The sequence below is a fragment of the Gymnogyps californianus genome, chromosome 25, assembly GCF_018139145.2.
Source record: "Gymnogyps californianus isolate 813 chromosome 25, ASM1813914v2, whole genome shotgun sequence".
NCBI lineage: Eukaryota > Metazoa > Chordata > Aves > Accipitriformes > Cathartidae > Gymnogyps > Gymnogyps californianus.
In genome coordinates, this window is record NC_059495.1 from 3,291,803 (window position 1) to 3,318,464 (window position 26,662).

Below are 26,662 nucleotides of genomic sequence, written 5' to 3' on the forward strand. Positions count from 1 at the left end.
GCCCAAAGCACAGGCTTTCTACACGCCAAGAGAAGAATCCAATCTGCTTATAACTAGTCATAAAAGAAAATTCCCTCAAGATAGAAATAAGCTATGAAAGTACAAGAGCGTTACATGTTGCGAACTTTTCCTATGGCAACACCACAAAGATGTTAGAACTGGAAGCTGGGCTGAGGTTAATCAAGGAAACGTTATTGACTGTGGTGAAGCAGTGCTGATTTACACCCACTGATGATTTGAGCCATTATCTTTAAGGTCCTAGTCCTCTGCATGCCACTGAATGAGCGGATTCTGGTAAAGTTGTGGGGGCAGACAGCCTTGCAGTCACTAGGATTTGGGCCAGAGTCTGCTCGATAGAAATGTCCTCCTCCCAAAGAGATTGTGGTTTTATGACAGTCTTTTGTAGCATTCACTTCGCACTTCTGTTTTTCTCCTTCCACCGAAGGGGTACTGCAAAATCCCTTTCATTTGTGCCAGCACGTCTCTTTGTGTAACTGAGTAGCAAACCTGACTGGGGACTTATCAAGGTTTAAAAAGCAAAAGCCTATGAACAAGCTCATTTTAGTGTTCTTTTTTTTAATCTGGTGTGATTCCCCAGAACATAGGTAATGTCTGCAGAAGGGGTTTTGCGGTGATGTCAGGGATGGGGTTGTAACAGTCCATGTGAGTGGACATAGGTGTGTGCAAATGGCTCTTTGTCTCCCTCTCTTGGCCCTCTCAAGGCCATGTGTAGACTTGGGCCATTATTGTTACTGGTGTTATTATTTTAAATGAGCATGGGCCCAAATGCACACAGGTTATACACTCACGTTTCAGGTTGACCTCAGCGACTGGTGAATTCATCTTCAATTCAGCAAATAGATTTCAAATAACGAGAAAAAGGAAGAAGGGAGATATGGAAATATCAAAGTGTTTTCATGTAAAATCAGGTGCCGAGCTCTTTCATTAGGGGTGGAGGTTGGTGGGGTTTTTAATTTTGGTTTGGGGTTTGAGGTTGGTTTTGGGTGGCTTTTTTTTTTTTTTTTGTTACCTTGCAATTCAAGTTTTCAAACTGAAGCCAGAGAAGTATGGTTTGAAACCCAACTCCAAACTGAATGCAAGAGCTGCTGAGCTCTCTTTGACTTTATTTGGAGTGCTGGGCGCTAATCACTTTGAAGATCATAAATCTCACATCATTTAAGCCTCTCCCCCAGTCTTTGTAGATGGCCTACATTTCAGGTCTGTTTCCCTCCCATGTTATGCTCCAGGCGGGAAGAGAAGGGTGGAGTGACCTGGTTAGACCCCTTACTTGCCTACCAATTCCCTGCTGTGGCTGCTCTCACCCTGAAAATGGGGAGGAGGGAAACTCTTGCGGAGTTTGAGGTTTTCTCGCAGTTTGTGGGTCAGCCATGCGCTTTATGAGAAAGCTGCCTTCTGATCCCTCAACCTATTTGGCAAACATTTCTTCCCCCCTCCCCTCTTCAAACTCTCCTCCCACCTGGATGCAACAGTAATTTGTATGTGAATGAGAGGGAAAAGGGTGTGTATGGAAAAAGAAGCATCTCCTGCCTTGCCTATCTGGTTTGGCTTTTTATTTAGTGAGTCTAGTGCTGGTTGTTTCCTGTTTATATCAAGGGAAATGCAAAGAGACAGTAATAAACTTTCACCTTCAGTGCTGGCAACCTGGATAGGGACATCTGCTGCTTGATGGTTTGGGATCGTGTCCAGAGCATGTCAGGGACAGAACTGAGTAACTCGACAAACATGGCTTCAGAGTCGTGCCATGAAAGGGCATCAAGTGGGACCAGGTAAAGGTCTGACTGAAAGTGTTGCAATCAGAACTTTTCCTCGCTGTAATGTGGTGATCCTCACCAGGTGATGCTGCTGCGGTCTTACCAGGTCTTGTTTGGTTTATTTCCCCATTGGTATACGGAGCGTTCAGCCTTTAAGGAAATACTGCATTGTTTGTTTTTGTAGATGGCTCTGAAGAGAGCTGTTCTAGAGAGCCAGGTAATTCACCCTGTGTCTGGAGTTAACCCCTGAGATAATATTGCCTTCTGGAATACACACACAGAGCTAGAGCTGAAGGTTTTGGGAGACGACAGGGCTTGCGTGCATGGTGTGAGTGTTGCAGTGCAGCACACAGTGCTGTGCATCGATCCGCAGCTGAAGGAGGAAAATACACAGATGCTGAATCACGGATTTCTCTTCCATCAGGAAAGTGATGTGTAGGACCATGTCATGTATTGGTCCTTGAAGCAATGCAGTTTCTGAGTGCGAGGGAGGAATGAAGGCTCGGATCGCCCCTTCTTCCAGAGGAGGGAATGAGAGGTCCTCTCCAAGCCCCTTCATGCTCTCAAGCACTGAGCTGCACTCCAGTGCTGTGAGAGAGTATGTCTCCCTTGAGATAAAGCTGAAAGGTTATGTGTCACCAGTGCAGGGAAGGCTTAGCAGGATCTGCATGTGCTCTGTATCCAAATATGTCATGCAGTTTCATTCCAGCAAAAGGCTAACCCTTGCAGACAGGCTGTCATTTGTTTAATGATAATGACAGGTTTGATATTTGTATCAATGTAAAAGTGATCCTGCCGTGCGACTTTACAATGTTTAAGACAGACAAGCAGGCACTAGTGTGCTTTAGCAGCCCAGGGCTCAGCACAGCTTGAATTTTCCTGTTGGTTCTTTACTCCTATTACTTTATTTTCTTTGGTTTACACCAATCAGGGGACGTAATAAGGATATATATCTCTTTGCAACAGGCTTCCTAGAAATAGGATCTTAGGATGTATTTACCTGGGAAAAGGAGGTAGCTTGGAGATGTATTGCTGGGGCAGGACAGATCTTCAGAATGCAAAGGGAAGCATCCAGAACAAAATAAGGAAATAAGATATGCAATTGAAGTGGCCTTGTATTTCATACGCGCATTAGCTCAACACTTACATTTGCACATTGGGTTGTACGCATTGGCATTTTGACTGTTGCACGTGACTGTAAGGGACATGTTTCAAAATCCCTCTCTTCCAGTGGTCAGTCAGCCTTAAATAATTGAGCTGCTTAAGATTCCCAGTCAGTAGGACCTGAGTGGACTTTTTTTGGCCAATTGAGTGTGTCTGCTAGTATATCACAAAAGAGCAGTGAGGGACTGGGTCCGTTGAAAAAAATTCCTCCCTTCCAAAACCAAGTGAAGGATCCTGTGTGTTACTGCCCTGCTCTCTGCAAGAGGTGCCAAAGGGGTCCCCCTCCCTCAGGACCTCCTTATCTAACTCATCTCCCTGCCCTGTTCATATCTGACAGAGTCATTGTACAAGGGAACTTTAATTTTTGAGGTTTATGTGGGGTTTTCAACAGTTGTTTTGAGGTAATAGAGTTGTCTCAGGTCTTCACAGCTGATGTCCTGTAGACACGAGATATGAGAAATTAAAGTGGGCAAACTGCATCTGAGATCTAAAATCACTGGTGGCTCTTTTTCAGTGCCATTTATAACGCTCTGACCTTGTTTGGTACTTTCCACCCACACGTCTGAAGATACTTTGCTAATGAATTTAGCATCCCGGTGCCTCTGGAAGGTAGGGAGGTGTTTAACCCTGTCTTACAGATGAGGCAGACACAGACTGACTACCTGGCTTTTCCCAAAGATGCTGAGCACCATGATTGCAGCTGAAATCAGTGGATGCTTTATAGGACAGTTGCCTGTGGACATTGCGGTGTATTGTAATCCAGGGACCTGCTCCCTGGCAGAGCTGGGATACGGACTCCGATTCTCTGATTCATAGTCTTGTGCTCAACCACAGACAAGTTCTTCCTCCCCTCCATCCTTTTGAAGGTGGAAAGAAGGGCCTAACTTGCTAGGTAGTTTGTTATTAATATCTGGGATGCAAAACTCCCTGCAGATTTAATTTCGCTCAATCAGGGCTTCCCTCCCCCGCAGGGATCTCTCTCATAGTTTTTCATTCCACTTCGTGTTCCCACCTCCCCCTAATCTCATGTGTTCCCTATATGTCATTTCTGTTCCTGCTTGGCTTTTCCCTGTGGGTAGTTCAGGTTTCAGTCTGCCCTCCAGATTTCCATCCCAGTCCTGTTTTGCCCTCCTCTCAAGGGGAGGTTCACATCCTGCTTCCTTCTCCCCTCTGGGGATCAATTCAGATTTCACTCTCTCTTCTTCTCCGCATTGCCCCAGGATATCAGCCTAAGTCTTGCATCTGCTTTCTACTTTTCATCTCTTGAGCCTTCACTAACTGGAAATCAGCCCGGCTGTCCGTATCTGTCTTGACTGACACTGGATCTAAGCTGAACACTACCTTGGCCTTTCCCTTTTGAAGTTTCCTTGCGCTGTCCTAGGGATAGACTGATTGCATAAATTTGTATGTGTGCGCTGGTTCTTCATTGAAATGCAGCCCTTTGGGAAAGCATCAGAGAAAGCCCTGGCTTGAGGGAAAGTCCTCTGTTTCTATATATGGCACTGTTTTGCTTAGGACAGATATGTAGAGGAACCTCTTCTTCGAGCTAGTTTTGTTCTGGTGCCTTGCAGAGGCCCTCAGATGAGATTGCTGGGAATGAACTCCAAAACAGGCCAGTGAGTCTCTGGGGAAGCTTATGAGGGAAAGGGGGATGGAAGTAGGATGAAGGATTTGGCCTTTTTAAAATTTTTTCTCAAGAGGTGGATTGAAACCACTGAATTAATTTTATGTTAGCCAATAACAGTTGACAACAACCCAGCATCACTTCAGAGTTGGCTGGATTGTATCTGTTCCTTAAGATCCAGCTGCAGTCTGTTCACAAACTCCTGCTTTCCTGCTCCAGCTTTCTAAAGAGCAACCTATATTTATAAGGTATTTCCTATGCTTGTTGCTTTGGTCCACTAGCAATATATCTTGTACAGCTGTTTCAAAGCTGTCTTAGAGATGAGGGAGAGACAGATAGGTCTTCTCTTCGTGCAAATTCCCTGCTCCAACTGGACTCCTATCATCCTTTGGGAAATATTTTCTAGGCTTGCAGGGGACAAGCCCTCATTTCATGGACCTGTCTAAAGGGACATAACAATTGTTTCCACAATAGAAACTAAGCTCAAGGCATGGTTGTCACTGTCAAACCACTATTTAGGTTGCCCGGCACCTTTTTAAGCGGTGAGTTGCACGAACTACTGTGCATGGATATGACTCTTCTGCCTACTAGAGAATGGCTCATCGGTAATAAGGAGAGGACTCCGAATTCTTGAAGGCCTTTCATCTGGTGAGCTCCAAGAATTCAATCAAAAGCCTGCACCACCCAGCAAGGGTGGGGCCCTACACCCATTTTGCAGAAGGGCAAGTCATAGCATAAAAAGGTGAAGGCGATGGGGTTTCAAGCAAGGCCTCTAATTTTGGAAGCCTGACATCAGAGTGCACTTTCTATCTTCCCAGAGGTGCTGATCTGCTAGCACTCCATGTGAAATCAGTGGGCTGAACCGGGGCTGCTCAGCCCCTTAGGAGTCAGACGTTGGGTTTATCCTAGCAAGAAACCCTCTTGCCCTGCTTCCGCAACACATAGAATTTGCCCAGAGCCCCCGAGTTGGGAGCAGAGAACTGGCTCTGAGCTCCCTCTTCCCCTCAATCACTAGACTTCATTCCCTCCACTCAAAATGAAAAACTATGTGATACTCTCCAGTGAAGCTGATCTTTCTCACTCTCCCTTTCTTTTTTAATTATATTACTTGTGTGTATTTAATGCAATCCCTCTAGCTGCTGCTCTTGTGTCCCAGTTCCCTGGGGCGCGGCAACTGGTGCCAAAACTACCATGAACCAATCAGAGAAACCTGCAGAGCTGGGATGAAGCCAGCCCCAGTCACGGGAGCCGTCTGATTCCAAGTTAATTCCTTTCAAATGCGAGATGTGGTGGAAAGTGCCTTGCTACCGAGGGCTACCTGCGCCACGACTCGCCAGGTGGACACTGCTCTGCCCTCCTCATGGATGACTGATCCGGGGACAGCGGTACTGTACAGCAGGGAGGCAGTGCCAGGTATTTAGACGGTTTGTGACTGGTTGGCAGCCAGAGGGCACGGAGAATCCAGAACAATCACAGTTTGCTCCCCCTAGACAAGAGGTCCATGGAAAGGGGAAATTTTTCATGCAGGGAATTTGGAGAAGAGTTAAGGGTCTAGTTCTGGTCCCAGAAAAGCCCAATAAGACAACTTTGCTGCTGACTTCAACAGGAACATGATTAGGCTCCAGGGAACCTGTGTGAGCATGCAAGAGGGCATGGGAGAAGCCATGAAGCCTGGTGTGTGTGAAATCGGATTGATAAGGAAAGGGGCAGGGATGCAGCCCAGGGTGGGAGCAGAGAAGATAAGCGCAAAGGTGTAGGCAGAGGTGGAGTTCTGGAGAGCTTTGGAAGTTGGGCAAGTGAAATTGAGAGGTGCAGGGAGCAGTGCTGCAACGCATGAGAAGGTTAGGGTGGAAGGGCAGGACTTCTGGGCTGAGGATGGCTAGGGAGGAAGGGGCAGAGAGAGTCCTGGAATGGAGGCATGAGAGAAATCACAGCCTTAATGTTGGTAAAATTGTTTTCCATGCTTTGTTTGGACGTTCTCACCATTCAAGAAAATGACATCTTCCCCTCCCCTTTTTTAAAATACTTCCAATTTGGTGTGTCCACAGGCCTTGGCAGAGAAGGTACCACATGCTTGAGTACCAATAGTAAGAGTGAAGTTGCTTTAAGTGGTTGCTTTTCAGTATCTTTTTGCCAGTTCTGTGCTCCCTGAACACAGATCACCTTCCGAAAGCACTAGCTAGCTTCTGTGCTCCCGAGGCTCTTGCAGAGGCTGCGGTCTCTAATGTGGAGAGCAGCCCTTCATCAGGACGCGCCTACCTGAGCAGGCGCCAATATGAGCGTGGCCATTCAGGGCAGGTGCTCTTCCCACCTCTGGTTTTGGTTCTTCACTCCCTTGCCCAGTGCCTGCTTTTGAAGCCTGCTGTGCTACATGTGGTCATTTTGAGGTTTATCGTTCAGCACAGAGGAGAGGGGTGACTTCTTTCTTTTTCCTGTTCTCTGTTTAAAAGCAGAAACGCTAGGGAAATGCTGTATCAGAAAGCCCATGAATGCAAAGCTGAGTGTGGTTCTGTTTGTTTTCTTTTGTGAAGAATGTAGCTCAGTTACTCTTAAAGTTTTGATTTCCCACCCCCACTTTTACTACAGCTAAGGCACAACTATTAACATCCCGAGCTGAAGCTCAGAGGATAAAGCATATCAGATCAGGCCTCAGTTAATAAACTCAAAGGCCTCATATAGCTGTGATGCAGGTGTGTTGAGGTTAGGGATTACATTTTAATTTTTCAGTGTGCTGTCATTGCTGAGTTTTAGGATATAGTCTGTTAGGCATTCAGCATGGGATTAACTCCCCTTTTGTCATGCTGACAGCTTCTAAAAAATACCACCCTTCAGTGTGAAAGGATATCAAATGTTATAGGGTTAATATCGTTGCATTGACATAAGGGTTTTCTGCTTTCTTCCTGGGTGTCTGTTAAGCCTTGCTGTACGTGCAGGATAGTACATGTGGAAATAGTAATTGCAAGCCCATTATTATTATTGCTATAATTTATTATTAGTGTGTTTTTTATTTTATGGTGCCCACGTGTGCAGGTAATTCACAGAGAAGTACACTTACGCCATTGGAAGATGGGAAGGCTTAGTTAACTGCAATAGCCTTGGATCCAGTTTTGATACCTGTTTCTATCGTAAAACTTCCTCCCTTGCTTTCAGGCAAATCATTTTGAGGCAGCTTCAGACAGCCCTGTTGTATTGAATAGCACCTTGGGAGTGATTCATCCCTGGAAGAACCATGCTGTTTGTTTTCTGTGAGGGGCAATTAGTTCAGACCCTCTTAAGTCTGTGTGCACTTGACCCTCTTCTATCCAGTGAAATAGCCTTACCACTCTGCAGCGGGGAGAGGGAGGGACATGAGTAAGTCAAACTCTTAAACAGTTGTGAGTTGCTGACTATGAGATAAGCCAGATACGAAGGCAGATAAATATCTGTTTCAAAGAGGTTACCATCTAAATAGAAACTACACAACAAATATGATTGTCTTCTATCTTACAATAACGACCGCAGTTCCTGCCTAATAACTGGTACTGGAGAAGGCTGACATGGCTTTAACGGCCTCACTCTGGCAGGGTACGGAGATCTCTTATCTAGAGCCTAGCATCCGAGGCTCTGGATGCTGAATCAGTCGGTGGGTCCCACCTTTGCGAAGAGGATGACGGAGCAGTGCTTACGTTACATCAGAAGTGCTCATCAAAAGAAGGTGGCTTGGGGCTGCATTCAGGCTGCCTGATTTGGTGTCTAATAGACGAGGAAGACCAATTCAGATTATCAGTTAGCAGTGACCCTAAACTGGGCTTATGACGAGGGCTGCAGCCAGAGTCCTGCCCAACCAATGGGATCTGGCCATCAGTCCATTGAATCAAGTGTGGGTCGGTCGGTCGGTCTGTCTGTCTGTCTGTCGGAAGGGTATGGCCTTCCACGCGGTGAAATCAGAGCTGTTAAGGTGAATCTTTCCAACTTCCTCATCTAAGGCTGGCTTTTTACAGCTCTGCAATATGTCTGCAGGATGTTTTCATGAGCCGACTGTTTGCCAAAAGTTCACAGATCAGTTACAAAACAGATGTACTTTTTTTTTCCTCTCCTTCTTCCTACTGGTAAGGAAGAGTTTGTGCAGTAATTGCAGGCAGGTTGGGAGATGTTTTCTTCATAATTCTCCTTCTTATGAAATGTTTATGAAACACCTTCCACAAATCGGTTACGCAAGAAAGCTGAAGAGCTTTGATCATTTTCCATTGCCCTCAATATGTTTCTTAGTTTGTTTTGCTTTTTGTTTTTGTTTTTAGGCCAGAGATAGGTAAGAAACAATCCATCCTTGGCCAGGCCCAGCAGACGTGCTAGCCAACTAAGGAAAGGACTCTCTTTCCATCCAGTCACCCTTCCTGTGTTTTTCACTCTGATTGCTCGGGGGCAGCTGACCCTATTTTAAGGCTGTGAAAACATCCAGTTGAGATTTGCAAGTGTGATTCCTTTCCTATCCCAGAGAAGCCCTAGGTAGCTCTACGTACTGGTGCCGCCACCTGCCGTTACCTCCTCCGGAGGAGCTCGGAGCTGCTCCCAGCCCTGCCTGGAGACTCCCTTCGAGCCCAAGGGGAAGAAGGTGCCTGTAGATTCGCAGCTGGCAACCCAGGCTCCGCGCCTCTTCCTAGCTGACAGTGAGCAGGATGTGTTTGCCGTGCATTACTTGGTCTCCCTGTTTTACAAGTTCGTTTTTCCTTAGATAGTGTTATTTCCCCAAATCAAATTCAATGGGAAGAAACTTAGGTTTGTTCTCAATGACTTCATGTTCCCCATTCCCTTTCTGGCCTGATCATCATGTAAAACCAAGGTCCTGAGGAATGACAGTGGGATCTGCTCCTGGTTTTAACTAAATCACTGTTGCTCACTTGCAATGTTTTAGCAGGGTTCTCATCAAATACCTACATGAGGTGATTCTGTGACAATTTCAACCTTTTTTGGTTCCTCAAAGAAAACTTTTCTCATATTTGTAGAAAATGCCTGCAAATATGAGTCAGATGCACTGGGAAAGGAGAAGGCAACTCCTCCCCTTGTTTTATTAATTTGAAATTTACATTGTTTTAAGGGAGTCTCATGATATTGAGTGGCCTCGCCCACAATGTGTGTGGTTTTTTGGGGTTTTTGGTTTTGGTTTTTTTAATGTACAGTTGGTAATACTGCCGGTTTAGCCAGGGAAAAAATGAAGGTGCAGGATTTGCATAAACCATCCCAAAAGTTTTGGATATACCCCGAACACTTGCTAATGAACAATTAGCCAGCTGCAGGCCTGTTGGGGAGAGGAAGAGGAGGGAGAGGTAAATTTGAGCCTAAACCCAATGAAAATAGGTGCAAGGGAGAAGGATTTGTCAAGAACACCCAGGTTCCCGCCCACTGCGCAGGAGGGAGCCAGAGAATTCCAGGGACGGGAGAAGGAGCAGTGGGAGATGTTGTTGTTTTTAAATCGGGAACCAGTCCTTTGCCAAACCCACCTCCCGCTCTCATATTGTGCGATGCCGGGATGCAGCTACACACCCCTTTCACCCTGGAACGCTTCCAAATCATTCTGCTTGGCAGCTGTAAAAATTGATTTCAGTTTGGAAATGGCTTGTGCTTCAACACTCCACTCCTATTGGGATCATAACTTAGGTGGGATCAAGTGCCTTGTTCTCTAAGACGTGGATAACTTTTCTTTTTGGGACTGTTCAGACTTGGACGACTGCGTTGTGTGAGGCAGACACACATGAATTGCAAGCAGGGGTAATTTTTTTTTTTTTTAAATTTATTTTTTTCTTTTTGGCTCGGATGGCTTCTTTTTAATGCACCCTCAGAAAGAAAAACGTGCATAAAACCATTTGCCTGCAATGACTGGATGGCTCAGGGGTAACAGTGTATTCTCTTGAGCCTTTTGTCTAGCATTTAGTAACTTAGACACTATCCGCATTGATAGTGATCAAGAAGATCGTTCCATCTGATTTTTTTCGCCAGGCTAAGAGGGATGATCATGCCAACTTGAAAGGTAGGAAAGAGTTGGAATTCATAGCATGTATAAGTCTTGTTGCAAGGAGCTAGTATTATTGCAAAACTAGTTTCAGCAGTGTCCAGAGCTATAGCTGTAATGAAAGGAGATGTTGTAATTCTCTTCCCTCTGCATAGTACCTTCCAAAATGCAGAGGTTAATGTTACAGGGCCAGTTCCTTGCGCTGCAGCTGAGAGCCTCTTGTGATCACATTTTCTCCTTTGCTCCTGCCCCTGTGGAGATTTGTGTATTTGTTTGCTTTAGTCAAATTGGAATAAAACCTCCCTCAACCAAAAATATTCGCTTGGGCCATTGTTTTTTAAAGCTGAATTTCTTGTCCCCCTCTGCTGGTAGGAGGTTGTATGACCTAAAGTCCACATCAGCACTGCAAAACCCCGGCAAACGCGACCCTGCTTGTCTTCTGGGGGATGTAGGGCTCGGGAGTAATTTGATGGGAGATGGTGAGGTTCAACCCTAGTAGTAAGAGTGAATCTGCAACGCTGAGCCCGTGGCCAGGGTTTTCAAGACCTGTCCTTTCTGGTGTCCTTCTGGTTTTTCCAGTTTGTGGAAACTGGAGCCTCTTCTTGCACTGGAAAGGCTTAGATGAGGAATGGGACTCATGGTGTGAGCCTTGTTCCAGACATTCTCATGCTTAGGGAAAAACTTGAGCCTAAGTTTGGAAATTGTTTGCTTGAATCTTTTCTTAGAGAAAATGTTATAAGAGCTCTGTATGACTTTTCTGTCTCCTATGCATGGCATCTGTGCATAGACACTCCTCATACAGCTTTCAGGAATTAACCTAAAAACTTCTAAAATCTCCCCAGCCAGGTTCCCCTCTCTCCTGTCCCAGTCAGCCTTACCAAAGGATTTCAGCTAGTACAAAGTGATGTAACAGTTGTTTGGGGTTTGGGTTTTTTGGGGGGTTTGGGTTTTTTGTTTTGTTTTGTTTTTGTTTTTGTTTTTTTTAATGTAGTAGCCATGTTAGAAATTAATATGGAGACTATGGAATAAACCAGAAACAAGGATTCAGTTCCGGTCCCTGGATAAATTCTTCTCTTAAGAATGTGGACCCAGAAATCATGATTTTTTTGTAGACATGAATCTTTCTTGAACATTGAAGTAGGTCAAAATGACCACTGGACAAAGGGCTGACACCTGTGAAGTTTTCCAGTTCTTTTTCCACAGATAGTTCTAGCTAAGGAAGCAGATTTTTTCCCTGCCAGACGAGTACAACTTCTTGTTGCTGTCTGGTAGAAGCTGAGCAAATACATATGGTGCCTGGGGTGCTGCATTTTCAAGTCTGGAAGATTACACTGCTTTTTGAGGTCTTTTACTTCATGACCTTTCCTTTCCCATCCCCTTGTACCATTTTCTGCTACCTGCAGAACAAAATGAGAGTCTATCTATAGCCAACCCCGCCATCGGGTTGTGAGTTGTGATCTATAAAGGAGAATTGCTTCGTGTCTTCCTTATAACTCCACAAAATGCCTTAGTGTTTTGTCTGAGGAAAGCACTCGCATGCTTTAAACCTTGCTAAGTCACTGCAACTTGGTTACTTCCTAAAGTGTTTTAATTAATGAGTTTTAATTGAGCAAACTGCAAGCCTCCCCTTGGCTTAGCAGAGCAGGAAAACTATGTCCATCTTATAAACTGGAGAGCAGAAGTGGGGAACGACCATGCCTTTCTGCAAAGCCAGGGATGGAAGCAGTGCGTCCTGATCTCTAACTTTTCTCTGAAAGGAGCCCCTTCCCGATCCCTTCCAGCCTCTCAGACTCCTAGCTGCCCCACACCTCCTGCATCCCCTTGTCTCTGCTCGCTAATGCTACAATTACTTTGCTCTTTTTCAGATTAAAACTGAAGACCTCAGCGACTCCTTGCAATCTACAATCCCCCCTAGGTCAGGTCACCTTGTGCAGGGATCATCAATGATGCCCGGAAGCCAAATCGCAGGGGTAAGTGGCTTCGCTGCTTCAGGGATCCAGAAGTCTGAAATGGCACTGGTTAGTGAACCTCCGGAGAAGAGCCTGGTTTTGAGACACTTGCCAAATTACGTATGCCTTTTGACAGCGGCAAAAGGAGACTTGAGGGTATGATGGACGCTAAATTGGAAAAGTGAGTCTGCGTTGGCAAAAGTCAGCTTCCTCCTCAGCCTCTTTCTTTTCTGCAGAAAGTTTTACATGGGTTCAAAGGTAGACTGGACACGTACTTGGAAGAGATTTCCTTTGAGGGTTTACTAAGTAGGCAAACCACACCATGCTCAGGAAATCCCTTGAATTGAAAATAATTGGAGGCTGAGACAACACCAAGGGGCAGTGTTAGATATGCTTGCCCTGGTCTTCCTCTTTCATGAACATCTGGTTAATGCCATTGTTGGAGATAGGATTCTAGGCTAGATTAACTCTTGATCTGAACCAGTATAGCCATCCTTGAATATGTTGCCTCAAATTGATTTACATCAGAGAAGAAATTAATTCCTTGAGGGAATTATTTTTTTTCCTAAGGTAAAAAATTGGAGTTTAGCACTTAAATCTTGTTAAATTCTAGTGGGAGCTAGACGCCAGAAGGCCACACAGCTGCTCAGTAATCTCTTCCCTCATTCTTCCATGGAGTATTCAGATCCCTTACACAATTCAGGGACTGTTCAATTTCCCTAAAGCTTCAAAACAGTTCTTGAGAAGCTCAGAGCGCTCATCTTATCGAGTAATGAGTTCCTTTAAAAATGTACCTCTAAAAAGAGCTGGTCTTACTGGGGCATTTTTTTGTGCGTGTGTGTCTATCCCAAGCAAATGCAAACTCTTATTCCCTAATCCCAACAAGGGACCTGGGGCTAAGACCCCAGTAATATGAAGGAGCGCTAGGATGTAATCCACATCTCTCAGTACCTATTGCCTGTTCTGCTCAGTGCAGGGTGGGGAATTCCTGGCAGCTATGTGGCAAAGAACAGGAAATGTTTTCGGATCTGGTCACTGTGTTCATTGCAATGTGTTTGCTGTTGGTACAGGGAATCAGGCGCTGTTGGGCATCGCTTCTTTCCCACCTCAGCACATGGCTGGCTGGGAAATCAGCCTTCTGTGGAAAGTAGGCTCTCAGTGTTTGTGAGATGGGACAGTCAGCTGCACTTCCCTGTGTAATTTTAGGGAGTTCACTCTGAAAATACATTATCTGGAAGAAACTGAAATCCAAAAGGTTTCACTGTTACTTCTAACAACCAGGTTTTGATTGCCAGTGCCTCAAAAATGTCCTTCTCAAGGCAGGTAAACTCAAGTGTGTTGGCAGTTAAATGAAAAGTGTGAATAGAGTCAAGGACAGTATAAAAGAGCAGGGAAGCTTTACAGGAGAGGTGATGCTGTGTGAAGAGCAGGCATCTCTGAGTTTTGTTGTTCCCTTTGCTTTTTCCTGTAGGATATGAGCTCTCTTCACACCCTGCAGCAGCTTGTATTGCTTCCTGGTCATATGCAGTCTGTTCCCCAGTTTCTTCTGTCTCAGTCTCAGGCCGGGCAACAAGGTAAGAGCAATAAAAGCTGAAAGGGGCATTGTTATAAGCAGATACATATCTAGGAAAAACCTCCTTTCTCATGACTGTTGCTTTTAATCTGGTCTGTTATGTTTTCCCAGCATGATGGTGTCTGTTCCCCTGTTATGTTACCAGATGCGTTTTCCGCCGCTCTTGCCCCTGTGCTGGTTCCCACACCTGGGATGATCCCATACGCATGTAGTTGCTCCGGGAAGGGTCCAGTTCCGGAGATGCTCCTGGCACCTGGGGCTTGTGTGCGCCAAGAGTGCCACCTTGGGGCCGGTCTTTGCAGCCTTGGTCGGGAATCCCACCTCTGAAATTCAGGACAGCAGCTGGTTGGCTTTCAGCAAAACAGCAAGGAGCCTGCTCCTTGGGGAGCAGTTGAAGCCTGCCTGGGCTCCCAGCCACGCTGGGTTAGCACTCTTCATTTCTTCCAGAAAATTGATGAGAGGTTGAGTTGATCTCTTTAAGTACCTGAGAGGGAGAGTAAATCCAGGGAAGGAGCTGAGCTGCTCTGGTAGAAGGATGATGCTGGCACTAGAACAAACAGGTCTAACCTAGCCAGGAGCAACCTGGGGATGAGAGCTGAGAGGTCTGGAGCTGCCAGTGGTTGTTCCCAAATCTCGCTCCAAGCCATGGGGCAGGAGAGGATGGGAGGTCTAACTACTTCTGAAACACAGTGTAGTCAGCTCCATGAAAGGGATGAAAGGACTGAGGACTGAACTCAGTGCTTGAGAAAGTCTCTGTGTTTCTATTTTTACCGCTGATATTTTTTATGGCATTTCTCCAACAAGGAGGATACAGGCATGCTATTGATGAAGTTTTGTGCTGCTTGTGGAGAGACAAACATAGGCTTTGATCCATAACCTGACAGATGCAAAGGGACTTCAACGGGTCCCTCCATATGAACCAAAATTTAGAATTAAAACCTTAAAATCTCTGCAGCTGGAATCCACTGGTACATATGCTCCAAAAGAAAACCTGTATTGTAGGCAAGTGGGAAACCTATTTCTCATTGACGGTATATAAATTCTTTTCTCTGCCAAATGATGCTGAGTGATGTATAAAGAAACTACTTGATGTACATTTACCAATAATCTAGAATTTAGTTTTTTGAAATGGCAGGGTCAGGATAATCTATTGCTTACTGCCTGCTTTTATTCATGTATAATAGGAAACACATTATATTGCAAAATAGAACTTGCTTCCTTTTATAGAGTTAGACTTTCTTCTGTTAAGTAACTTCCTTTGGCAGCTATAACCCCTCCAACAGATGGCCACTTGTCTGGCCATGACCCCTTTTGGTTCCAGACTTGATAAAGACTGGATATTCTGGCCAGTAGCCATCTTTTTGTGCAAGAGCACTTCCATTTGAATAGATGATTGCCAAGTTTTAATGATCCTTTGCCACGTGCATGCATAGCCACTGGAGAGTGAAAGTGAAGACACAGATTGGTTTTGTGGAATTAGTTGTTTGGTACAGATACAGGTGGAGCGTTCTTCATACCAGAGAGATGCACGAAATATTCCTGAAGTTGTCCCTTGGGCCATCATGGGAACACCCTCAATGTTTTCTGAGTTCTGACTGATGGGTACGTCAGTTCACAGATTTCATGGCCAAAGGGACTTGGCTGTGGGCCTAACCTTGCCAAGAGGACATGCGTTCCGATTTGGTTTTCATGTTTTAAAGCTATTTTTAAGCCAGATATGTTCCCAGGTCTGATTCATTGTGCCCTGATGTGATTCATTGTGCAGCCCTTCAAACAGCTAATGCTGGCACACTTGAATAAGGGCGTGAGAGCTCTGTGCCGTAAAGGTGGAAACAAGCAGCCAGGTAGATGCTGGGAATACTGTCAGCCAAAATATTGCTGCAGAAGTCTTCATCTTATGAAAGCACAGCCTCGGTCTCATCAGCTGTCAAACCGGTGATTCCTGAATCCAGTCCATAATTTTCATTTGAGCTACAGCTTAGCTTTCGCAAAGGTGTTCAATCATGATTTTAAAGACTCCAAATGACAGAGCATCCGCCATGTCCCTAGGCAAGCCATTCCAGTGATTAATTAACTTCACTGTTAAAAATGTGCACCTCATTACCAGCCTGCATTTGAAATTCAAAGTTGTTCCAGCATTAGAGAAGGCTTATTGAAACACCAATCTAAATAAATAAATGGGATCCTGCACATTCAGATCTAAATTTAAAAAGGAAAGACAGAAAGAGAGAGAGGGGGGAGTGATTGATTCTGGAGATGATCTTTTTTTCCTTTTTTTTTAGCAGAAGTCCATAAATTTCTATAGTTTTCGCTATAATTGTCAGTTACAATCAATAGAATATATTGACTGTTTCAAGAAAGGTTATAAATCCTCACTAAATTCTATAGGCTTCACCCACAGCAGACTTGAAGAACCTAACTAAATTTCTAGGGAACTACACTGCTTCAGTTGCTACTTAATCCTTTAGGACGTTCCCTGTAAGAGATACAGGCTTGTACTTGGCAGTTTGTCAACTAAACAATTACACAGTCTCCATAAATACTAGTTTTTGTTAGTTTTATAGATTTCCCTTCTTTTTTCCTTTCATCATTTTGTGTCAGTTTATATATTCCAAAAGAAATTCAATTTATTTGAAATACAGTAGGGTAGGAAAAAAAGGGTCAGATGGCTTCAAAATGACACTTCAAAATGAAATGTATAGTAGAAAGCAGAGTGGATAGGCTCATGAGATTAACTGTAGGATCAGGATTTTTTTAACAAGATCAAGTGGCTGGAAGTTGGAGTCAGAACTGGAAATGAGATGCATGTTTTTTTAACAGCTACAATGATTATGCACTGGGAGAGATCACCACTAAGGATGTAGTAAATTCTCTGCTGCTTGGCATCTAAAATCAAAGTTAGATGTCTATGTAAAATGTCTGCCCTAGTTCAGCCTTAGGTTAATGAGCTACACGCAGGGATCAATGGATGAGATATTTTACCTATATCATTATTGTAATAATCCCTTTCAGGCTAAAAAGCCATGAAAAGAACCTTTCCTTCCTCATAATCCAGCTCAGAGCCATCCACATTTGTAATGGCTGAAATTCTCATATTTTGAACAAGAGCTAACTGATGTTTTCCATTCAGAGCTTCATGAGCCTTTCCTGTGCAGAGTGATGTTCCGCTGCCTAGGTGCTGATGAAGGAGCTGGTCTGATCAGATGCGTCTCTTTTTATGTCCTCAGCTTTGCAGCCAAACCTCCTCTCCTTCCCTCAGCAACAGGGCAGCCTTCTCCTCTCCCAACCGGGACCCAGCCTGGCATCACAGGTAACTTGCCTCAACATACAGTCCAACATACAGTCCCACCCTGAGAAGCACCCATCTACAAAAAGTGCTGCTTCATTAAGGGCAAATGGCAGAGAAAATGGTGTACTTTTCTATTGTTGTGGCTCCATGCATCTTTTTTGTTGTTTTAACAGGCTGTGGGCCGTTCTGGACTCCCTGGCTCATCAGTTGAACCCCACCTGGACGTACCCCAGCATTTGCAAGTGGCAAAGCATCTAACTCCATCAGGAGCATCTGAGGAACCCAGTGACCTGGAAGAGCTGGAAAAGTTTGCTAAGACTTTCAAACAAAGGCGAATCAAATTGGGGTTCACACAGGTGAGCAGCCTTGTCAATGCAAAGGTGGTATCACCTGTGATGTGGACATGTTGGACTGGGGGAGTTTGTGGCAGAGGCATGGATGGAGGAAGGGCTGGATTAGATACAGTTTGGCCTTCTTTGGAGCACCCCCTTCCAAACACATGAAGAGACAAACCCTTCCTAATACGTCATTACCACGACCTCATTATCTGCACCTTCTCCAATACACAAAGGCTCAGAGGTGTGGGGCAGATTCTCATGGGAAGAGAAGTGACTTTCTCTGGAATGCAGGTCGTGAAAACAAGGCTGAACCTATTCTGGAAGCAACCTGAGAGGTGGTCTGACAGCAGGAAGATGTGAGGGGTTTTTCTGAGCTCATGTTGTGATTTGGATCTTCTCTGGCAGGGTGACGTTGGACTTGCCATGGGGAAGCTCTATGGCAATGATTTCAGCCAGACCACCATTTCCCGCTTCGAGGCGCTCAACCTGAGCTTTAAGAATATGTGCAAGCTCAAACCCCTACTGGAGAAGTGGCTGAGTGACGCAGGTAGGTGACACTACATGCAGAAATGCCACCAGTCTTGGCTAGGACAAGAGGATCCGTCCAGGAACCTCCAATAAAAGCCAGGAAAATCAGAGCTGGAGCTAAGACCTCTCAGACCCATGGCTGGGCTGGTAACAGACTGCTTTCCTCTGTGGATCACACAGCAGGTTGCATAGCAGCCTAGATATCAAACCACATCTGTCCTTTCTCTCTGGCAATATGGGATTCACATTGCAATTTGGTGTCTGGGGCAGTCCCTTCCTGCATCACCTCTGGCTCTGTTGCATGGCCTGGGGCAAATCACTGGGCTAGTCTATCCCCTGTGTAAACTGGAAAGGATAGGAAGGGACTCCTAAAGTGCTCAGAGATCAGCCCATGAGCAGTAATTAGAAAAGGAAGATATCAATGCAAGGGGAATTCCCAGTAGCAGCAGGATTGGGCTGGTGTCCTCTGCTGGCTGCAGACCACTGTAGGAATGGCATTAGTCTCATGTGCTTCACCCAGGCCTTCAGGAGTTGCACATTTGACCAATTTATCATGCCAGGAGGTGTCTCAGCTACATGAGGCCTGATTCCAGTGGTGTAAGTCAACATCTTTAACTGTGTGAAATTAAATAACTGGAAAATGCGTGGTCCCCATCAGAGCAGGCTGGAAATCAAGCTGGAGAAAGGAAAAACAGTGTGTTGATTAAAATTTTAGCACTCATATTTCTTTCCTGATTTGGACAAGATCATTGATGGATTTCGGACTGTTGGAGCAATTTTAATCATTATCAGAGGAAGGATCCACAATGTAGGAATGTTTTACTTATTTTAGGAGGTGCCATAGTTCCCAGAAAGGATCTAGGAATGAAAATAACTCATTATCTTCTTGAATATCTCTTTTCCCCTCCCTCTTTCCCCAGAATCTGCTCCTTTGGATTCTTCCATGAGCACTCCCAATTCCTACCCCTCAGTGAATGAGATGTTTGGACGGAAAAGAAAGAAGCGAACCAGCATTGAGACCAACATTCGCTCCACTCTGGAGAAAAGATTTCAAGATGTGAGGGGAAAATCTTTCAATGTGTTGTGAACTCTCTCTGAGTTTGGCATTTGCTAGGTCATAGTAGCACTGAATCCTCAAAAAGAGAGATCTCTTTTTTTGTTTGTTTTGATAGCAGATTAGAAAATGCTTGAAGGGGTTAACAGGAAAGGTGTCAAAAACAAAGAAATCAGACCCAATTATGTCCTTGGTAAATGTTGTTTTAAAGGAATTACAATTTCATCACCACACCTCCCCATTATCATCCACTGATCAGTGCCCTAGCCAAAGCTGATCTCCTGCACCCACTTCTTCTCTTTGCGAGTTGCGGGCATGTGTCACGGAACTGTGTGGCCACGGTGCAGCATGGCAACGGATGCCCCGTTAAGCAGGTCTTGTGAGACCACAGAACTAGTTGCTCCAGATATTGCTGCTGAATCATTTCAGAAGTGGAGCCTTTTACTTTTCAAGCATCAAGATTTTCAAGAAAAATCACTACAGAGAGCAAACAGAGCTTTAAATCAGTAGGACTAAATTGTTCATTGAAAATTTTTCATCAAAACACTTTTTGACCAGCCCTCATTTTTTCTTGGTTTCTCCTTCATATCTGATCATATAAAAATTTCCTCCTAAGGCTGTTAATGAGAACAAAAGACAGTCATTGCAGATCATTATGGGCACCTCATTTTTAGCTAGTATGAGGCATTCTTTGTAATGGGAAAACTGTCTTGGCATCTCTGTGCTAGGTATTTTTGACCCTCAAGTCTCCAACTCAGATCAAACCCCATAGAACTAAATGCTGTCAAACGCACCAGAAAAAAGTGACTCAGAAGAAAGGATAGGTACTATTATTTCCCTCTATAAATGAGGGATGGAGGAAGAAAGAGAAGAAATGGCTTTTCTGAGATGGTGCAAGTAGGCGTACAAACAGCACTCAGAGCTTGTGTGTCCTGTGTAGTGATAAGAAGACCACCAGTCATTAGCTTCCCCCCAAGCAATGATTTAGGGTGCTGTTAAGATCAAAGAGTGTGATGCTTTATGCAATAACAGGGCCAGGTACTGTGACTCATCCCCCACTGATTCCATGAGACTTGATGTTGAATCAGAGGCACCTTCTGGTTCACAGAACATAATCTCTCACCCAAATATTTACCCTTTGTCTTAGAAGCAAGTTTTCTCCCCTCCCCAGTTTACAGCCAACCCCACCCTTGTCCTCTGCCTTTCCAGTAGCAGAAGCATACATTGATGCTGTAAATTACAGCTCTTTGGGACTTTCTTTAACCTCCTGCCCTTTCTCAGCAGAACCCCAAGCCCAGTTCAGAGGAGATATCCTTGATAGCAGAGCAGCTCTCCATGGAAAAGGAGGTGGTTCGGGTCTGGTTCTGCAACCGGCGCCAGAAGGAAAAACGGATCAGTTGCCCGATGCCATCCCCCATCAAATCACCTATCTACAATTCCAGACTGGTGAGAGACTTTGGATTAAGGAGTTCTACATGCCATCCCAGACAAGCAGGGAGAAGGGTGGGGGGATGTAGCAGGGTTTGCTGGAAAAGGAAACACAACAGGACATTTCCTTGTACACACAAGTCCCTGAGTTGCTGGCAAGCCCACTCCACAGTCCGGTGGGGGACTACACCTGCAGGAGTGTGCAGAGAGGCAGCTGGGCTAGCCACGGATTGGACATATACTCAACATCCCAACTTGAATGGAATCTCATGCCTGCACTTACAGAACATTTATTTTTATTCTATTAATGAAAACAATAGAAAGAAAATACAAGTTTCCTGGAAGGTACAGGTCAGTTTAATTGTAGGATAATTTATCCAAATAGGGGTGCTATCCCAAAACTTTTCACCCTGAGATTGGTAAATAAAAGCTTTCCAAAGTTAATGGAGGAGGAAACAGCATTCCATAGAATAAGAATTACACCCACTCATGTCAGTTTAGTTGTTAACTCTGAAACCTAATGGTAATCTACTGTCGGTGGCTACTGTGGATAACAAGCTACTATTGCATTTCTGCTAGTTAATAGTTCCTTAGTTGCTTCCACGTATAAAAGTGGCAGGAACCTCCCTACGGTGTTGTTAGTGCTGGAGCACATGTGAGTGGGAGGGAGAGTACGTATTCACAAACAATATTATATCTTGAAGTCTTCTGGGGTTTGGGATTATCCATCAGAAGGCAGGAAAACATCACAAGAAGTTCGGTTGCTTGTTGCACAGCACATTTGGTCTACAGTCGCAAACATAAAATGCTGCTTGCAAGCCATGAATTTTTAAAGCAGTAGCTTTGGTGAATAATTTTCCTGTGAATGAATTGTACAAAGTATGCCTTTGCTCATCAGTCATTCTGAACAACATGTTGCCCGTAGTTAAAGTATCACAGTTGAACAACAAATGCCCCAGGCTCGCTTTGATTGCAGCCACCAAATTACTAATTGTCACCTGAGAATTCTCACCCATCAAGAACTCCCTAAAGGAAAAGGATTATTTGTGCCCAAGACCAGAGTGAGCTGGGAAGTTTCAGACTGAGAACATCCAGTCTGAAACATCCAAAGGGCAGCAGATTCTACCAACTGGATCTCGGGACTTCCAGAAAGTTGGGCTTGCATTTGATAATTTCAGGGTTTTTCATAGCTGATCCATAAATTCAGAGCTCTGTAGAGAGTGTCAGGCACATGTAATACTCATTCTGGTTTCTTTCCATGGCCCTGGATATGGGAATGGTGCTTTTACACTAGAGTATGAATAGAAATATCTGTGGGAGCCTCAGATGTAGATACGAATTCTGCCTGGGAGCCAGCACACTCTAAAGGGAATGTGAAAGGAGTTCCATTTTGTGATCTATACCCTCATAGTGCCAATTGCATACTGTTTGCTTCTGTTTCTCTCTAGGTCTCTACCTCAGGGTCCTTGGGGCCCCTCTCCGTCAATCCGGTGCATAGCACCATGCCTGGGACTGGTAAGCTTTGAGAAACCTGCCTCACTCACCATTCCTTCCCTCCTTCCTCTGCTCTGGCACTCTCACTACTCGGTTTCTAGGTCACGTTTGCAGGCCACTCTTAATAAGACCCTTGGGTTCAGCCGAGGAAAGTATCCCCAGATAACTAGTGTGCAAGGGATAAGAACAGCCAAGTCTTTCTCTTGGCTGGAACAAAGACATGGAAAGCTTCCTGGGCTTGATAACATTCCCAGGATAATCCTAGGCAAATTTCACTGGGGTGTTTAGGTTTGGGAGCCAGGCACACCTAGAAGTCAAACAAGAGGAGTGCTTGGGGGTAGGTTACTGCGTTTCTTCAGCAGAACATTGTCAGATCTCCTTCGAGAAGTGCGATTCACAGTAATAGAAACCAAGTGCTACAGAGAGGGCAGTCCTGGAGACCCCGACCTTCTCTGTGGCTAGGGCACAGATTCTGCCTTGCTGCTGCCGGGCAGACAGCGAATCAGATGAACAACAGGATGGGTACAAGATACGGTGGAAGTGTTTGGGCTCGGGCTGTCCTTGGCAGGAAAAGGAGATCCCAGTCTTATTCTGCTTTCTCTGCTACACAGTAACATCATCGTGTTCCCCAGGGAACTCCAGCAGGCCCTCGTCCCCTGGCAGCGCACTCCATGCCAGCAGCCCCGGCACAGCCCAGAGCAACTCCAAAGCTGCAATGAACTCTTCCGGTTTCAACTCTTCAGGGTAAGGCAGCGGGGGCCCACAGCTTGCTCCTTGGCAAGGGCATCGGAGGGCTTGGGAGAAAAGGAATGGGACCTTAGAGAAGAATGTGCAAGTCCTTTGAGACTCCAGCAACGTGGAGCTACATGGTGGCACATTCTTACATGAAGCTTCACATCTAACCTGAAGCTTCTTGGGATATGGCTATTTTTCTGCTTGAAGACAAATAGTAAATCAAGTTTTGCATGAAAAACTGTGCTGGTTAAAAAAAAGGAAAAAAAAAAAAAAACCAACCAAAAACCTGAATAGAAACACTGGCCATAAGGACTGTCCTAAACTAACTCCTTGTGTGGAGGAAGCAGAGGAAGGCTTATTTTGCTGTTTCTGCTTGGGTAACCCCCTCCACAGCCAGTTTTCTCTCCTGTAGTGCCACCCAGAGAGCTTTGCTGCAGAGTAACTATTCCACAGTGGCAGATGAAACAAGAACAAAGATTTTCCTTTGCCCTGCCTTTAGATGCTACAAAAGCATTAAGCCACACATATGGGCTCAGAGCCCTTCTGGTTATTTCACTGAACATGCCTCTGCCACAGTCTGTGCTGCTCAGGCCTCTCTGCACTTGTAGTTTCTGCTACGTTGCATCAAGGATGCTGTGTTAGTAGGAAGGCAACAGAGAGCAGAGGGCGTTACCCATAGCTGCTGGGCTTTCTGAGTCATGGATCATCCTGTGCCGTGAATCAGACCTCCTCTTACACAGAGGAAGTCCAACAGCCAGGTAGTACGTGAAATCACGAGCACAATGGAAGATGTTGCTTAGAAAGACAGGGGTTTTGCTATGAGCTTCTTCTAGGAGCAAAGGATCATTTGCTGGCTGCCAAGTCGAAGTAAGGTCACAAATGGAATAATAATGATTTTTATTTCAAGGGGAAACTGTTAACAACACGGCAATTGTAGCTCTTATTCCCTGTGTTGCAAACAGATCCTGGTACCGATGGAATCAACCTACCTACCTCCACTGAGATGACTCCTCCATCATGTGTAAAAGGAGCTCTGACTTCTAGCTATGGACCAACTTCTCTAGGAACAATGCTTGGGGCAACATCTGGCGTTCCAGTGCCTTCAAAATGCTGCCAAATGAAGGTCTTGTTTAAGGGAACCCATAGCAGCAGAACTCTCCAGGGACTCAAACTGCAGCTGACCTTCCCCAAGGATTCTCAATGCCAACAGTGACATTATAATACTCTTCCAGGCATTCACTTCAAGAATGAGCCCTTGCTTAGCACTATTAGCATGAAACACTGCCCTCTGCTTGCAAATCTCTGCATTCACACTGGATTGCCTGGCAATCTCTATTCTGGAAGGATTTCTATGTCAGGACCCTCTTTTCCCCTCACTCATTTCAGAGCTTCCCATAAGAAGGGTCTATCATGCTGTTACTATCACGCACACATACCATAAACCCCCAAACTGAGCCGAGGTTACCCAGTTCATTTCACCAGAGACCTGTGTCTAGATGTGAGCCTTGGTTTTCAATAGACTTCCAAGGTCAATGGCACTGTGCTTTATCCACTACCAAACTTGCTTTGCTTTGAGCCATTCTGCTGTTTCTAAAGGTGCTTTTTTTTTCTTTTTTTCTTTCTTTTTTTTTTTTTTTAATTAAGTATTTTAGAGCCTTCTTATTTTTTCCTTTTAAAAAAATTGTTGTCTTTTGCAAAATTTGTGTCCAGGTCTTGTTATTGTTCACAGCTGGCCTCACTGCCCCACTGGAGGACGTCACTGTTCGAAAACCTTGGGTGAAGTTCTGACTCCATTGAACACAAAAGCAGTTTGTGTTGATTTGATGGGACAAGGATTAGTCTTGACCTTCCCTTCTTTCTTTTATTCATCCTTTGGGTTTTATGTGATACCAAACGAAAACAACCTCTCTGGAGCAGAGGTGTGCATGTGTTCTGGTCTTTCCTGAATTGTAAGTAATGTAGCTTGCCTGTTCTCTGCAGCATGCTCTTCTGTTCCTGGGAGGACAAGTTGTATTGCTCAGGTGTGAATCTTGGGGTTTGTGTGTGCAAGTGTTTCTTAACTTCACGAGATGCCAAAGTGTAGGAAACTTCAACTTTCACAGCATATCACCAGGGAAATTGTTGTTACTTTGCAACTCTCCACTTGAAAAGAGGTAGATATTTAATTTTGTTAAAGTAGACTTGAGTAATACAAATTCCTGGTCAGGTTGTCTATGGGTACAATAATTAATTCAGTGGTACTAGAGTAAATGAGTATCTGGTTCACAGATTGTAAATAGACATTTTTGAGTAGTAGTCTTTTTTTCTGATGGCTTTTTTTTTTTTTTTAGGTAAATGTGAGCTTTTTTTTAAGTAAAAATTATCCTTTGTCACTTCTGGGGGAAAAATATTTGATCCATTGTTTCTTATCCTACTCATCCAGTCCTGTATGACGAATTATTGCTATAGGGAGTCTGTGGACCTTAAGAGTTTATCAGCTACCTTCACACAAAGTATTGAGCCCTACATGCACATTGTATATAGAACCGCATTTGTTGCTTTGAGTGAGGTTTTGTTATAGAAGCAGACACTGATAATAATGAGAGAGGACTGGAAAAGATAAGGTAACATTCCTCGAAAAATTGAAATTAAAAAAAATATTTCTTTTTAAAAAATATTAAAATAAGTTTTTTCAAAGTGTTCTAACACAAAAAAGGGAGAAACTGTATTTCTGTTTCCTGGATTCCCCTCCACCACTCATTTACCTCTAACTGAAACACTTTCATCATATCTGTTTTTCAGTGGAAACATTAAAATTAAATGAAACTTTTTTTTCAACAAAATCTGTTGTGATTTAAAAAACATTTTATGTTGGGAAAGCAAGAAATGTAGATGGGAAGTATTAATCTAATTCTCCTGATTGCTATGACCCTTCTTTCTGCCATTAATTATATTTTCTTACATGCTTGGAGGGCTGATTTCAAGCCTTGTCCTCCATTGCTTTCCAACTATATTAGAGATGTGAAACGAATTATTTGAATATAATTATTCTAAAGCTAAGCTGTGACAGGTTTGGTATAGCTGCGTGGGTGGGTTTTCTTGGCAGATTTCTTAAGGTTCCCATTCCTGTCTCTAACAGGGACTTCCCTGCGAGAACTGTCTTCTACAGCTAGAGTGACAGGAATTAAACATGACAGCTTTTTCTATGGTGTGCCTTAATCACAGGATTCTTGATGAAAAACCAAATTCTCCTCCAGCCAAGAGAATGATACTACAACAGTATTTTAAAACAACTATGCTATGACAACTGCATTTAAACTCAGCTAGTTGTTTGCTGGGTCAGCTGCAGGGACGGATCATGCCAACGTGCCTTCCCCGCGTGAATTTACCCCTGCCATTTGCCTCCATGGGATTGCTTGTAATGGTGGGCTCTCAAAATGAGCTAAGGGAAGCTCTGCAGACACAGAGCAATACCTGCTCAGCTCCCCTCCAGCGCTGGCTCTGTCCTGCTGGAAAAGCCTGCACGATCGCTGCCGAACGCTAATAGTGGAAGATCTCTAGAAATGAATGCACTCACGTATACACAACCAGGGACTGGTAACAGTTTTTATTCGCATGCAACATCTTTGTTACTGGATGGAGAACTGGGGTTGATACTATATTTAAGTATTTTGCCTGATTCATTTCCATTAATTTCATGTAAGCAGATGAGTTGAACTGGCTGGGAGGCTGGTGGGGTGAGACTAAGG

At 44.5% G+C, this 26,662-nt stretch overlaps 1 protein-coding gene across 1 annotated transcript in view; it reads left to right on the forward strand.

Annotated features, from left to right (window-relative positions):
* Positions 1-25,713, forward strand: part of POU2F3 (POU class 2 homeobox 3) — a 43,797-nt gene extending 18,084 nt beyond the window's left edge. The window contains exons 5-14 of the mRNA XM_050910960.1: positions 12,412-12,516; positions 13,967-14,069; positions 17,296-17,378; positions 17,531-17,713; positions 18,101-18,242; positions 19,144-19,280; positions 20,562-20,723; positions 22,154-22,220; positions 22,811-22,943; positions 23,897-25,713. Of these exons, the coding sequence (XP_050766917.1) occupies positions 12,412-12,516; positions 13,967-14,069; positions 17,296-17,378; positions 17,531-17,713; positions 18,101-18,242; positions 19,144-19,280; positions 20,562-20,723; positions 22,154-22,220; positions 22,811-22,943; positions 23,897-23,936 (1,155 nt within the window). The 3' untranslated portion in view covers positions 23,937-25,713. The remainder of the gene's footprint in view (positions 1-12,411; positions 12,517-13,966; positions 14,070-17,295; positions 17,379-17,530; positions 17,714-18,100; positions 18,243-19,143; positions 19,281-20,561; positions 20,724-22,153; positions 22,221-22,810; positions 22,944-23,896) is intronic.
* Positions 25,714-26,662: the final 949 nt, after the last annotated feature.